We start from the raw sequence: 16,350 nt of genomic DNA, 5'->3' as shown, positions 1-16,350 counted from the left end.
GTCGCGGATGGCCCTGTATTGCACCTGCGCTGGGGGCTTTCCAGTTCTTCCCCCATTTGGTTCACACACACACACACACACACACACACACACACACACACACACACACACACACACACACACACACACACACACACACACACACACAGAACCCACGGAGCATAACCCTGTTTGCCTCTGTGTGTGTTTGAGTCAGGTGGCCTAGCTGTCTTTCTAAAAAGCACACACTTGTTATGGAGAACTGTGCTGGATAGTGAGACGTAAGCATTTTGTTATTAAAAAGTGATATATGGTGCATCTTATAGTTAAACACTACACTTTACTGTTTTTCTCAATAGTGTCAAATGTAACATGGTGGGCACTCAACACCATTTACAAAAAGTGAGGTTATCCTTGAAATACTCGATGACTGCTGATGAAGTCACCCAGGATAAAACTGCAAACAAGCACACTCGTCTTCGGTGTTCACAGCATGCTGTGTATCAGTCTTTACGTTAGCGCTCTTACTAAAATATTCCCTACTGGGCGTACGAGCTATCACGTGAAGGTTTGGAGTACTGGGGGTGTCATAGCTATGGGATGCCTTCTTGGTCTGGGTGATTGTCCTGGCCTTGTCTCAGGGTTGAGGGTTGTGTTTACCTCATAACAAAAAGCAACAAGGTTTTGATGCACTGCCAGAGTGCTACTGTGTAAACTGTAAACAATACACACACACACACACACACACACACACACACACACAGTCAGCTATCAATGATAGGACATTTTGTTAACTTCCATTTAATGTGGAAACCCTAAATCATCCCAACTCTAACTGGAACCCCAGAAACAACAACTTGCCTCATTAGGGTTGGGTCTGGGCCACATGAGGACTACTGTTCCCACTTTCTATGTAAAATCTGAGTGAACTAATTGTCGAAGCCATTTTCTGTTTGCAGTTATTTGTCTTTAAACTTTTGACAATCAACTGCTGCTTTTTTGTTTTGGTTTAACAATTATGAGCAGCAGGAAAAACAGAAAAAGTAGAGCAGCTTCAGGTCCTGCCAGTTAGCAATGATTTAAGGGTGACCATGCAATCCTGCAGCCTGTTGCACATGTCTTTATAGTTTCACATCAGTTTTAGGTGTAAACTACATTATCAGTAGATAAAGAATAACCTTAAATTTTGAATTTAGATCATTTCCTGAAGGCATGTGTCATTAGATTTCTTACTAAAGCAGCCCCTCTGTTGTTATAACTTACTGATAATTGAACTTACTGACAAAAACTGAATTATTTAAAACAGTGAATAATAAATTTTGAAGGTTTACTAATTTTCTATAAGGATGATCTTAGAAATAAATAAAAGCAATTTGCTTGGTGAGAAAAAAGTTAAGAATAAGTTAATTTTCATATAAATTTTACATAGGTTTACTGTTATTTTTAGATACATGAAATATCAATAAAATAACGCACAAAAAAGATTGAACTACCATATTGAACTTAAAATATATTTAATTTGAAGCATATTAAAATATTTAAAAAACATTAAATGATAAAAACAATAACTGATTTCATTTTTCAAGGGAAATGTTGTTACATCATACACAAAAACCAGTGCATTAAGATGAGTTGTCATTGATGAAAGCATATAATCAATTCGGTTATGCCTCTCTGAGACCTCCTAAAATGATCTTTTAGCGTTACTCCAGACAGCTACTTGTCGTCTTTCCCTCCAAAAAATATGCGATTTCAGACAGCTGGTATGGCCTGACCAGAAGCTCAGCTGTGACCCGTGAGCAGACGTTCAGAGCGGTGAACTATGACAAATGTGGAAGAAAAAACCCCCTCAGAACCAGTGAACCTCCAACACAACTACATGCATGCACACACATTCATCATCAGGAATGATGCCCTCTTACAGTCCCCTCCATTCTTACACACACTACTGCAAACTCATACACACATCCCACACCAACCTCACTGAATGCCTCTCTAGCCCCAGCTTTTTGCCATGGAGGTTGATTCCGCCCTCTGGATGAACTTTTCCTGAGGACCCTGGGCTCAGAGGTGGTGGCTGGATTAGAGGTTGGAGGCTGGTAGGGTGGGTGAGTGTGTGCACATGTTTGTGCGTGCATGTGTGTAAGTAGAAGAAGGATCTTGATAGATAGACACAGATTGCGGCGTATAAAAAACTTTTTTGTAGCAATTTATTCTTTTGCTTTTAATTACACACATTTTGCTAATGCAAACCTGTTTTTATTAAAGTTAACAAATTTTACTCAAAATGTGAAAAAATTGTGGTCAAAGTGAAGAAAACTTAATAAAGTAAAGAAGAAGTTTATCCCCACTCCAACATCTAAACACAAGCCAGACTCACATAGTAACTACAGGGACTCGCCTGCCTGGACTCCCCCTGTTGCACCTGTTCACACCTCAGTCCCAGCCTGCCCTCCAGCATTCCACCAAGCGCGCGCGCACACACACACACATGCACAGACTCTCTTAAAAAACTCTTGATATCTTGCAAAATAAAATCCTAAAATCTATCACTATTTAGCTTTCCAGCAGGATAAATCAACAGACCTCACATTTGATTTACCTACTTGTATATCAGTTCTGCGGCAGGAGTTCAGAATTGACTCCTGGTAACAAATGAGTGCTTGACAATCTTCAACGACTCTGAAACATGTATATCCCCAACATAAAATACAGCTCTGCTTTCTCCCTGCCAAGTCTTTGTGCAAGTATTAGCGCCTCAGACGGTCTGCAGTGCCAAGGCCTCGTCTAACCCCCTGATTTTCCGCCTGGAGGTGTCGAGACATGTACAGGAGCTGTTATATGGTTGAGGAAAGCTCCTCTCCATTGAGGCAGGCCCAGAGACTTCTTATCTAAAATGTTTTTAACAAAGGTTTTGTGAAATGAGTAACTACACAATTTGATTACAAATAAACAACATTTGTGATATTTATTACGAATGTGTGAAAGCAGCACAGCGCCGTTTTGTACGTTTGTGGTTGAACTGTGGGTGTTGAAACGTGAAATGGAAGAAGTAAAGAAAACAAAAGTGTCATGTTTGCCAAGCTAACCTGTTAGACCAACCTGAGAAAACAAAATACCGTAGTAGACCAAACCTCTGAGCACCCCACAATGAAAAGATGCTCCCAATGCAGGATTGCCATTTCCCTTCATGCTGATTTTTATGTATTTTGTCATGCACCACGTGCCCAACACTTTGCAATGTGGCATACAAAAACAAAGATTTAAAAAAATGTATCAAAAATAAATCCAGGAGGTAAAGACAGACGGAAAAATACACATTCCAGAATACTTTCTGGATAAACTCGAGGTGGTAAAATACGCAATGAATAAAATCTTAATTTACAAGTCTAGTATCAGCATTTTTCTAACAGGCGCTCTGCTCTTTTAGGACGAGGTAGAAAGTCATATTTTTGTCAAAGCAGGATGGCTGAACCAAAGGTGTGACAGTTTGTTTTCGCTGTTTCCTAGGGGGTAGCGAGAGTGAGTTCACCTCTCCTTGATCTCCTCCTTCTGTTTACTTCTCCCACCTCCTCCCACCTCCTCCCTCTGTGAGCCAAGGCATGGGCAACCAGGGCCTTGAGGTCCAGCCAATAACAATAGCAGGACTGTGATGTCCTGAGTACCAGTCCTTCACAATGGCCATGTCCATGTTGATTAGCGTGGGGTGGCTGTGGAACCCGGTCCGGCTGGGGCTAATAGCTTATTACGCAGTGTAAAATGACAGTGTGATCTGGGGAGGTGCCAGAAAAATGGGCCCAATTAAAGGAGAAAAGAGAAAAGAAGGGAGTGTGTGTGTGTGGAAGGGGTGGAGGTGGGAGTATTAGGGAGGGGGTGAGGACGAGGGCAACGATGTGCATTCCACTGAGCTTTTGGTCCAATTTGCCCATGACGGGTTCCCTAGGGACTGACACCCTCCTCCACTGAAAATATTTGAGTATCCTCCTGTTCTGTTGTTCCAAAACACACCTAAAATAAACCCCAAACACACTCGCAAACCATGTTGCTGCTGCACATTTTGGGGTAAACAATGCTGTTTACTTGTTGATACAGTCTGAGAAATGGGACATGGAGAATATGGAGGAGTAATATTCTTATTGACACCACTACAAGAGTTGTACAGCGAATGTGGCTGTGCAGTTAATAACACTCTAGTTTAAGCTGGTGTGATGAGTTTGAATATTAGCAGCAGTGTCATGTTTAACCACAAATTGGTCTCAGACAGCAGACCCAGACAACCGGCAGCAGCTTTACAGATTTTATTGTAAAAGTGGAATCGGTATTCAGAAAGCAGGCAAGTGGTGTGAAAGGGAGTTCTTTCAATAGGAATGGGACTGTAGCTTCTGCTGGAGATGAGGGGAGAGTGTCCAAAGTAAGTTTGATAAGGTCTTGCAGAATTTGTAAATCGATTTGAGACCTTACGTATTTGTACCCCTCACCTGGTTCTGCTGGAGGTCTCATCCTGTGAAAAGGGAGTTCTCACTGTCACAAAGTGCTTGCTCAAAGGGGGCCATCTGATTGTTGGGTCTTTCACTGTATTATTGCAGGGTCTTGACCTTACAATGTAAAACATGTTGAGGTTACTGCACAATATAAACTGAACTGGTACGTATTTGCCAACAGAGACCCTCCAGCGAAGGGTTTTCAACGAACACAAACATCCTCCCATCCAGTTTTCAAAGATTCCAATTGCACATTGCTTCGTGTGGATGATGCTGTGCATCGACTGAGTGCTGATTGGTTGAGAAAAATGCCTGAAAAGAAAAGAAGGGGCAGCAGAGTTGGGAGACGTTCAGTACAGACAGAAGTACAGACAGTTGCTGCAATGGGCACTTTTAATTGTTATTAATGCTCAGTTTGATTTCAGCTTTTAAGATGATGGACCAACAACAGCACAAGAGTAGTAACACATATTTTCGACTCTACCCTCATCTGACAATAGACAGAGGGCTAGAAGTGGATGGTTTGACTTCAGACATATGGGATGATAGTGATGATTCTCATAGAAGCAGACAATTTAAAACAGTCTGCAGATGAACTGATTGATTTCTCCATTTCAAAAGGACCAATAAATCTATGAGAGAGTTTCTGGGAGGAGTATGTTAAAAGAAAATGTCCTTGGAGCCAAGCCTTCTGACCCGGGGAGCACTGCGAGGCTGAGGGGTTCCCCTTTTGTTTGTCAAACCGTGGTTTTGAGGAGGGCGGACTTAGCCTTTTTCCATACTCAGTGGCAGCAACATAGATGGAGCTGGAATATCTTCCTCTCGTTCTTGAGCTGGAAACAAAGGCTGGTAACCAAGGCAGGCTTCAAAAGTACCTGTAGAGGTCAATGTATTATTGGCATACTCAATCCAGGGCATAAATAGAAAACAGAAAGACCACAAATCACCAGTCACCTTGCTGTGAGTGAAGTGTGAGGAAAACGCAATTAATTCTCAATATTTTAAGGGATTTACAGGCTAGCCTCAACAATATCCAACCAAGAGCTGGAATTATTTTGTTTACACATCACTAAGCTAAAATATGATACTTGTGTTGAAAAACCAAGCTATTAACTTTAAGTACTTTTTAACGTTTAGACACCTGCCTGTTGTGAGTAACTCCACACCTACCCACTGGGTAGGCCTTGCTGCTGTATTTACAGTTTGTTGAATGTTCCCTGTTTCGGATTAAAATAAATAAATAAAAGTGACCAAAAAGTTAAACAGTCATTAAAAAAAAGTATCTTTAGTTCAACTAGTTTTGTATATACTTATATAAGACTAAAGCCTTTAGTACAATCACCACCAGTGTGTAGTATTGGTAAGAAGAGCTATCCAAACGTTCCCAAACCCTCACAGCGTTTGGTTAGGTCACCAAACAGCTTAGTAGTGAAGTTAAAGTGCATCCCCATTGGTGAATGGACAGACTGGAAAAAGCTGTTGCAACAAAGTGTTGCTAAAGTTTTTCTCAATGGGATGTGGATTCCGTCAGTTCAATGTTTAAGCTCCAGGAGGAAGAACAACAGAAGGGGTTAATGTAATCCATTACATTGGCGGGGGCCTCTAATAACTGGTCTCTCTCTGCGTCTCCATTGGCCCGCGGAGTTTCCATTGTGCTGGCTGGTGCAGGTGTGGGACATGCTTTGTTGATCATAATCCCCTCGGCAAGGGGAGAGGCTTTGAGTGTGTTTGACGTACCCCACCGGCAGGCCCTTTGCTCCTCGGCCGCCGAGCAGCCACCGTCTCCAGCGGCCACTCATGGGATCCGACAGGCGGAAAAATAATGAACAACATCTCAACCCGGAGCTGACCTGGCTCCAATTCACCAGCTCCACACGAGGGGTAAACGAACCACTTAATTGAGCCTTCCAGGATCAAATCATGCCCAAGACCCCCCCAAGCCACCCTACTACTTCAACCCTCCCCACCTTCCCACTTCTACAGTATGCAGCCCACCAAGATTTGTTTTTCTACACATGCCAAAACTATTATTCTCCTTTTTAATTTTAGAATTAAAAGTCAGAATGGTGTTCACAGGTAACGGAACTTGAAGCATTTACTCCCAGATTGAGTGGTGCATGGCTTCTTCTTTAAAATGTTCTCTCTTTCTGCACAATTATGACCAAAAACATCATCAAATATAAAAAAAAACACCAAAAAATTGACTTTGTTGTCACTTTATTGAAGAAAAGCACCTGTAACCTTCTATAGTTGCTAAAGACAAGCCAGAAAGCAACAAAAAAGAGCACAATAATTTGTGCTATCCTTCACATTACTTTTTCCTTTATTTAATCTTATTTGTTAAATTGACTATTTATCTCCACAAGACTGTAGATGATCATAATAACGAAGTAATAAAATTGTTTTTTAAGGGGCACTGATGCTTCACAGACATGGTTTGACCTTTACATCAAACTGAAGTTAAGGAGTAGGGTCAAATTATAAAATACTTGACCTAATAGGATGAAAGAGTTGCTATTGTCAGACATGGGGAAAACCTGTTTTGTTTTCGTGGATCATTCCGGGACATTGGCAGTCCCGTGTCCTGAAACGAGCCACCGGCCCGACGCAGCATCACTCTGCTGTGCTTATTTAACATCGCAGTCAGGGATCCTTGATGAAGTTGATCTCCGGCCCTTCATGTGAAACATGCTGACGAGACTGAACAGTTGTTTTCTGTGCTCCCTCTAAGATGTTTCTCATTAGCGAGGCGTCACCTCTTCCCTGTCTATTATCAGAGGAACAATTTGGGTTCGGGGAGAGGAGAGGGGGGGGTGTCTTGTGGGGTCGTTTCGGGACTTGAATTCGGCCTACACTGTACAGTCACTGATCGAAATAGCACCAGCAGTCTAGTATTTAACCTGCTTCCCAGCTGGCCCAACAATGCTGCTTTTCAAATGTCACCCAATAGGGCCGCGCGAATGCCAAATTAGGACGGGGTGCCCAATGTTCCAGGCACAAAAGAAGGTGATCAAACAGAGCCTGGGTCAGTGGATCCTCTCTAATTGAAAAGTTCACACTTGGCAGCAGGAATGCTCATTCACGGACAACTCTGGAGAAGTCCACCAGGATGGGAAAAGCTCCGGAACCGTCTGCTCGATGTACATTGACATCGAAGGTCAGATCTAGGTAATCTGACTGTCGCTCAGGAGTCGCCGCAGCGCTGGAGAGGAGCGCAGAAGAAGAAACACGACGTGCTAACTGATCCTTGCTTTTACAGATTAGATCACACTGGAATGACTCTTTGGCTACGAAGCTGCGATCGTGAAAAGCTACATTAATAGGGCTTAATTAGTAGGTCAGATTTTTATTAATGAAACAAGGGTCACATTAGTGCATGGCATGAGGTGAAATGCTTTTAAACAATGTTCTATTATTACATTATGACAATATTTTTTTCCCCTTTAATTATGTTTGGATCCTCTAAATAGAAACGATACGCCCTCCCACCCCCACGCCCTCCCCTGCAGTCTGCAACCATTCTCATAACCGAGGGCCAAAAGAAAGAAGACGCAAATCCGAGATAATAAGAAAGTACAGTCATGTCAATTTCACGGCACAGTGCTTAAGTACCTGGACACATGCATGGTGTGAATTATAAACAGTGAAAACTAAATAAATCATCACATCATTGTCCCTAATCTGCACAATGGGTGGCAAATATTTGCAGAGGGAATTTCTCGATGCATCGTTTCTTAGCAGGAACAAAGGAACATGGCCTCCTCTCAGTTTGGGACAAACACTGCTGGAGAATGGAGACAAAGAGATACTTAAGGGGGATATCTTCACCTCTCTTCAGAGAGTCCCTAATTGATACATGGGGACCGGCATAAAGGACAGAGCACAATGGCTCTATTGTTTCACGTATTCTTTCTGTATGAAGTCGTCTGTAAACTGCTGAGTCTTTGGACCGGCTCCAACCTTGAACTTTCTTTCTTAATTTTGGTCAGAACTGAGCACAGCTCGTCTCTGCCTGTGGAGCATATTTAGTATTAGAAGTAGGCGCAAAAATATTAATCTGCTGTTCCCTTTGAAGTGGTAAATGTTGCAAACGTGACAGGAGAAAGGAAAAGTTGCACACAAAGCAGGCTGTAAATTTAAAACAAAGCATGTTTTCGTATCATGAGGGTACAAGTTTAATCTCTTTGTAATGCTGTACAGAAATATTGACAGAACAATAATATAGAAAAAAAACATACTTCAGAAATGTACGTGTTGAAAGTTTCGAGGATTAATTTTCCTCAGAGAAACATTTAGTTTAACTCCTTACTGGAAACTTAACTCTCCGCGTTTTGATTTCCTCTAGATGAATATCGCAATCTGGAGATCAGCTGACACTTTAGCCTTGTCAGTAATTCACTGGAGGTCTTTCACTGGAAGTTTGAAGTTGTCTCACTTTTCCTTATAATTAGTACAAAACTGCATAGTTCTTTCTGGGGAATTTCCCAAATTCTAAGGAGATGTGAAAGCATCCGTGTGAACTTTTCTTAATTTTAGGAACAATTTTTGTTTTGGTGTCATTTTATTATTATTTTTTTTTACGTATTGAACATCATTAGCAGTGGCAGATAGAGGCAGGAGGAGGCCCGGTATAAGCAGGCAAACTACCTGGTACTAAAATTGTCTTCTGAGAGCAAAAACCACCCGACAAACACTAATCGCTGATCTGAAAGTAAGAAAAATGGACTAAACAGAATAAAAGAGTCGTGCTGTAAACTTGACTTTAAACCACTACACTCAAGCCATAGATTCTTGTTAAACTCTGAGTACAAGCAGAATATTTATAAAGCTGGAAAAGGAACTTGAAAAGACCCACACAATAAAAATAATATGTAAATAATAGGTGAACATGACAAACTAAAAAAAATGTTCATAGTATTTTTTTTTTATGCAAGTTGTTTGACTTTACAACTGATTATTAAATTAAAGTAAATTTATGGGGAATACATTTAAATTACAATGCAGACCTGAATGCACCTCATGCCCTGTTTAAAAGGATGCATGACAATACAGTAGATAGCACACAGCATTTATTTGTGATGGTAGATGAATCTGCTTATGTGCTGAATATAACGTATAAAGAAAAACAAAGGCAACAGAAGATACATAAGCCATTCAGTGATTGTCACATTGAATCCTGAGTGAAACCATAGTATAGGATATAGCTTTAGTGTACAGATCTGGGGGTTTAGTGAGAGCATTTCTTCTGCGTTTTGCAAAGCTAATATTCTGCTTTAACCAAACTATGTTCAAACAACAGTAGATAAAAAAAGCCTATTTGCATAAATAGCATAAATAGTCACCAACTACTTTCATAATTTACAAAAATACATATTTATAAAGCACACGCGTATTTAAATGAGCCTTAGTGCTGCGGTTTTAGTCAACATGGAGATATTAAAAAAATAAGGCAAGCTCACGTTTAAGTTTACTTGTCTGTGAAATCAGTTATTATGTGTCTAAATATACAAAGAAACCTGTCGTAGTATTGGGCACTTTCATGTCATGTGATTGTTGTTTTGAGGTAATGGCGGTCTCACGAAGGCAACTTTGGCAGATTTGCATTGACTGCGACTCAACTATGTGATCTGATAGAAGAATTTGGCTGCTCCGGAGAAAAATGGGCCACACTTGGCAAATGCATGTTTACATCTTAAGCGGTTTTATCTAAAAAGCAAAAGTAACATTCAAAAAAAAAATAAAATAAAATAAAGTTTTTCAAAAAATGCAGTTTTCAGTGGCAGCCTTTTTAAAAAAAAAAAAAAAAACCCACTGAGAGCTTTGATATAGTCATGAAAAAGAAGAAAAAAGAGAAGTGCTTCATTTTTGTTACACTTTCAGGCTGACCTTTCCACCGTTTTAATGTTAAAAGTTAAACTAACTTAAAAAATATTTCGTGTTCTTTAATCTGTCTGGCATGTTGATCGGTGAAGGAAGTGTTGTGTTTTTTTATGTGGTGGAGTGCAACCCAGCCTGTACTTAGATCTCGCTGCAGAAATAAATGCATGCAAGCATGCGTTTGAGTCATAGAGCAAAAATAAGTCCCTGCAACAGTGTGACGCTGTGGTTAAAGCAGGTCCTATAGCTCAGTGCCTTCCCTGGGATAGATCAAGCTGTTGACACTGAAACTGTTATAGAAGTGACTGTTGAACTGTCCGCTCTGCCCTCCGCCAAACGTGTTGTAGTACACTCCACGGTTAAAATGCAAGCTCTCGCTGTGCTCTGATGGCCCCGTGTCCTGCCCGCTGTGGTTGGGGTGGTATGGGCTCAGGGCGGTTATGTTCCTGTTCGAGAGCTCGTTCACCAGTCCAAGGGACCCCTGTCGGCTGGGGCCCCCCGAGCTGAGCGTGGACATATTGCTGTAAAAGTTATTAAAACAAGGAGCAGAGGAGGCCAGTCCAGGCGGGGACGCAGATGCGGATGTTTTGTGGTTCTCGCTCATCACTTCCATCTCTGGGGAGGAAGGCCCCAGGAGCTGAGGACTGTCTGAGGGTTTCAGTGGGGCAGCCGCTGTCGGCCTACCATCCTCAACCTTTGTGGCACCCACAGCTGCTGCTGCTGCTCCTCCTGCGCTGCTCTGATCCGATCGTCTTTTCCTTTTCCTGCGGAAATTTCCGTTATCAAACATCTTCTCACAGTTTGGATCCAACGTCCAGTAGTTCCCCTTCCCTGCAAGTGGAAATGAGAGACACATCACAGCTGAATTACTTCAGTTTTGTAATATTGAAACATTACCTGATCAGAATTTGTCTGACTAAATAAAATCCTAAATTTCTTTCTGATGCCATTTTTTAAAGCTTCCCGTCAAACTTTACAGTACAAATCAAAGCAATGTGAATGAACCTTAAAATAAATGATCTATAAGAGATGTCTGTGTCACGGAAGCTAAGATCCAATAGGTAAAAATGTACTGTATTATACTGCCATCCCTAGTTTCCCATTATCTGCACTACTGGACACTTGGGAGTTCTCTTGGCACCTCTTCCTGAGCTGACTGTCTTTCTAGTCTAGACTGAAGTACAGGTTAGAATGAAAAACAACATTCCAGTCATAGTGTACAATACAAGCACTGCTTTAAAAATACTACAATAGACTACTGAAGGTAGTGCAGAGGAACATAAACTGTACTACATTATTGTATACAGTCTGCTCATATTTATCCGTCTGTCTATATAAAGTAGTGCTACTTGTTTTCCATTGCAATATGAAAAGCACATACCTGACCTGATCATATTGACTTATTGGCAGTAAAAAAAAAAACACTTTACAAAGCATCAACCAGGGTTTTACGCACATATCTACTTAGGCACTATAAAATGAAGTTATTTAACTAGTCATATTAATTTTTTAAAAGTTTCAATTTTGATTGATTGAACGAAATTTTCTATTTAACTGATCACCACTGAGCCCTCCCGATGAGTAAACTCCATGTATTAAACGCCTCAACACTTTTGATGTACTAATAACGTTTTCTGTGATGCGTTCACGGTACCTGGATCGTCCTCGTCCCTCGGCACTTTTTTGAAACAGTCGTTGAGAGACAGGTTGTGCCGGATAGAGTTCTGCCAGCCCGCTTTGCTCTTCTTATAGAAGGGGAAATTGTCAGCCACGTACTGGTAAATCTGACTCAGGGTCAGCTTCTTCTCGTGCGCATTCTGGATGGCCATGGCGATGAGCGCCGAGTAGGAGTAGGGTGGACGGACCAACTTCAGCAGCTCCTCCTGGCTGGCGATGGACAGCCAGCCCAGGTCGGGCCCGCCGAATCCAGGTGAGTTTGTTATGAACTGCCGCTGCGAGCCGTAGGAGGGCGGGATGAACGACGGGTTGTTGCCGTGCAGGTATGAAGCGGACGAGTTGACGCTCGGCCCGTTGAGCCACAGGTAGGGATTTGGAGACGACGCGTAGTCCCCGAGGCCGTAGCCAGCGGGCCTTTGCGCACCTTGGAGGCTCGGCTGGTGGTACATGCTGCTGAAGTTGTCGCAGTAGACAGCAGCCGCCATATCCGGGGCCTCCTGGGCGCCTTTGGGTGGGAGAGAACCGACGGTAGGGGAGGTGTGGTGGTGCTGGTGATGGGACTGAGGATCGATGGAGTTCATCACTCCCCGCGGGAAATCCTAAAAAGAAATGCTGAAGCGATTCAGGTGTCCTCTCCCCGGTGGTGCGCGCACAGCAGCAACAAGTGTCAGGGAGGATGGAGGAGTTTGGGGAGTTTTAATAGTATAAACCCTTGACAGGAGCCACATGCGAGCGCTTTTCCCAACAGCCAATAAACACACACGGTGAGTAAACGGGGGTGTGGTCACGCTCTAGCTCATTCATCAGAGAGTGGGTCAGTGGTTCTCAAAATGTTTCCCCTCCTTAAACCTCCCGGAGAGACACAACAGACACCCGCTGGGTTCAGATTTTCTCCGAGGGGTGGAAGCTGTGATCATTTAGCCTCAGTCAACAAACAGCGAACGTGGCTCAGACTGTAATAATCGCTTTTAGATGGGATTTCCTGGCCTGCTCACTTAGACCTGCACTAGAATTTACTTTTTTCAAGCCACCGAATGTCCCTTTCCCCCCTTCCTTCACTAATATTAAGTACTGTAAACGTTATTTTGGTTGGATTGTAAATACCGAGAGCTGACAGCAGATCTTTGGGCAGGCAAACCCATCACCCGCAGCCATCCAGATTTCTGCCACACTACCTGTAACCACTCAGCAATCCACATAATGGGCAGCTGTGCAGTTAGAGACATATCCTGAATGAGATGATTGGTTTTAAGTGATTTTAATTAACAAAAGTCTAACAATTAGTCATTATAAATGCAGGAAATGAATAAAGTGTTTTGTAGTATCCATTAGCTGAATATGCAGTCATGGGGACTATTAAAACTCTCTTCATCTCCAATCAATGAGACACTTTTCAGGTACTTGAAAAAAGTATCCCTTAGCCATGCTGAAGTGCCAAAGCAAGTGTGTGGTTAAAGGATGGTAGTCATTATGTTTTCTATGTGTTTGTACTTGGATTTATTTATTTATTAAAAAAAAAAAAGCAGTGTTACTGAAAGATAGTTTGCTTTTCAAATCAGTGAATTTCAGTATCTCATAGCTCATAAGACAATGGGAGTATCCACACACCAAAACTCTTAATATTTTGATAAAGCAAATCATGCAGGACTAATATTTAATGTTTGATCTTCCGGGAAATGAGATGAAAACCTAAAGTAGATTAAAGGAACTGCAGTGGATTAAATCCTTCAAGTACGGCAGCTCCTTGGTGTGAGCAGTAGCACTAGTATTGTATCTGTAAAAACCTTATTTCCAATATCCTACATTTATTTTGTACATTTACTCCTACATACTGACGTGGTGTTTATTTTTTTAAAAACACGAAACATGGTGAACTTTGACTCAAGGATCCTCATCAAAATAAAACAAACCTTAACCCTTAAACCCAGATTTAAGCACTTCAGTGTGGTTCTGATGGAAATGGAAGCAAAGGCACAGACACACAAACTGTGTGTACTGTGTATATGTACCACATATACATAGATTAAATATATGTAAATACATGTTTATGACTCTGTCCTTGACCCTGTCATACTGTTTTTTTTACAATAAAGAGATCCCTGTGAGGAGCAGTGATTTGAGCACCCACAATGTGAATATATATTCAGAGGGGAAAAAACTCAGTAAGTCATTTTAATAAATAACACTACTTTCGATATGCATTCTCATAGCGCTCTTTGCTTTATTTTATTAAGGTTTTTGTGATGCTTCACCGTTTATCTCTAAATTAACTGTTCCTGTCTAACTTTTATTCACTCATCTGATGTGAAATTCATGAATTAGATCCTAGTATGTAAGAAAATGATGCTCTAAAATTTTCATATACTCCAGTTAATATGATTTGTGAAGCTTGAAGAATAACACTTCCCAAAGAGGACTTCCTGTTATTGTTCATGTGCCTCGTAAAAGCTGCAATTAAACTGCACCTATTAATATTGTGAACTGTCAAGAAGTCTCAAGCGAAAATTGCTCGGCGGCACAAACATTATTGCCCATAGGCAAGAAATAACAAATCTGTTTGTTTGAAGAGTTTTTAAAGTTGGTTTTGTGGGTAATTAAGGTGTCTGGAGAACATTCGGTTATTTGTTTTGTCTTTTAGTCAAAGCATTTCCTCTGTTTTTTTTTAAGTTGATGAAATTTCTTTCATTTTTCAAAATAAAAGATCAGTATATTTTGAACCTGGAGATTAATAAATAACAATTAAAAAAATCAGTGTGATTGTGAGTTTATAGGACTTTAAATCTTGTTTTTTGGGTGTTAATAAATGGATTAAACCCCTAGTCTTGTTACTTTTGCTGCTATTGCTTCAAATCCCTCTGTGAAAGTTAAAGGTTGACTTCATTCAGTATTTTAAAAACAAAAAAGTTTTTCTCTATAGTGACACTGCCACACACAAATTCCATTTCTCTGAGTCATTAAGAGATTTTGTTTGTTTTATTATAATTTGATATATTAGTCACTACATCAAGAATTACAAACTTTTTTCTATAAAAAATAGCAGTAAACCAAACTATTCTGAAAGGACTTTTACTTTATGAATGCTTATGCATGCCCTGGCTTCGGACCGTCAATCAAAATAACCTTATACATGTTTTCACACAGTTTTTCCAAACTTCACCATAAGTATTCCACAGCCATGGGAAAGTTTTGATACCTTCCAGAAGGGGGAAAAAAAGAGATGTTCGACGAGTTTAGATAACATGTCATGAAAGATGAGCTTAAAGTAGAAATTTGTGTTTACAATATTGAACACCGAGGTGCGCCGTATATATGAAACATGTAGCAGGAGGACATGAGGGGCCACAATGATAAAAAAACACAGTGGGAGCTGCTTTGAGGATAATGAGATGGCAGCTTTTGTGGTGCTTGAGGAGGATTAAGTCCAACAAGTGTTCACAACTTGACTGATGAGAGAGCTCCACCTACCAACTGTCTGCTAAACTAAAACACACCAAACTGAAATGTAGTGTGAACATAAAGATATCATCTAAATAAGACCCCCCTCCTCACCTCGCCAATTGTGGCTTATCACGAAGATCGTTTCTGGGGTGTAATTATTATTTGGACACAAGCATAAACATCATTATCTACATATTACTGGCTTTAAGTAATAATTTTCCTCTTCTGAACACACTGGGAATACTTTTTTTAAGGTGATGCTAAATAATGTTTGTAATCATTTTAAATGTTTTTAAACTATTATTACAGTCAAACGAAATATTAAGTAAACTAAATTAAACAGAAAATAATAAAGAATATTGTCTTTTTCACCTCTTTATTTCATTGTTTTATGTATACCTCTACATAAGTGTGTGTGTGTGCATGTGTGTGTGCTCTCCATCTCCAACAGCACATTACACTTAACTCCCTCGACCCCCCAAAAAACACATAAACCCCCCCCCCCAATTTGTACATGGGAATGATTTTAGCTGTTATTTCTTAGAGGACGTTGTCGTCATGATGTTGTTTGCAGGTCTGCGGGTTATATGTAGCTGAAGCTGGGAAAGATAATGGTGTGGTACTGAAACAAACTTTAACTGAGACTGGGCTGCGTGTGTGGGTTTTTTTTTTTAAATGTTTTTAAAATTTTACAACTTTTTAAGCCATTTATATATTAGCTCATGCATTTCTTTTATTATTAAAGTGGGCGTAGTAGGCCTGCGTAACTTTATAGCTACTCTGTTTAAACAAAGGCAATGATCAGTGATAATAGATTTTTTTCTCTACATTGTTTCAGTTTTATTGGTAATAAACTCAATAGAAAAGTGAAATTTTTTTGTTATATTTGTTGTATAAT

At 40.6% G+C, this 16,350-nt stretch overlaps 1 protein-coding gene across 1 annotated transcript; it reads right to left on the bottom strand.

Annotated features, from left to right (window-relative positions):
- Window positions 1–8,116: 8,116 nt before the first annotated feature.
- On the bottom strand, window positions 8,117–12,744 carry foxi2 (forkhead box I2). Its single transcript, XM_005929654.3, has 2 exons — window positions 11,992–12,744; window positions 8,117–11,168 (listed from the first exon to the last, which is right to left on the bottom strand). The coding sequence occupies exons 1-2, from the start codon at window positions 12,593–12,595 to the stop codon at window positions 10,579–10,581; spliced, it is 1,194 nt and encodes a 397-aa protein (XP_005929716.1). The 5' UTR covers window positions 12,596–12,744; the 3' UTR covers window positions 8,117–10,578.
- Between the last annotated feature and the right edge of the window lie 3,606 nt (window positions 12,745–16,350).

The sequence above is a fragment of the Haplochromis burtoni genome, unplaced genomic scaffold, assembly GCF_018398535.1.
Source record: "Haplochromis burtoni strain Fernald_Lab_line unplaced genomic scaffold, NCSU_Asbu1 Contig_119, whole genome shotgun sequence".
NCBI classification, from domain to species: domain Eukaryota; kingdom Metazoa; phylum Chordata; class Actinopteri; order Cichliformes; family Cichlidae; genus Haplochromis; species Haplochromis burtoni.
This window is presented reverse-complemented; position numbering and strand designations above follow the sequence as displayed.

Bases quoted from the DNA above. Each gene is read 5' to 3' on its own strand.
- foxi2 (XM_005929654.3), bottom strand. From the start codon at position 12,595: ATGAACTCCATCGATCCTCAGTCCCATCACCAGCACCACCACACCTCC. The intron at 11,169-11,991 runs GTACCGTGAACG...TTCCACTTGCAG, and splicing joins GAGGGACGAGGACGATCCAG to GGAAGGGGAACTACTGGACG.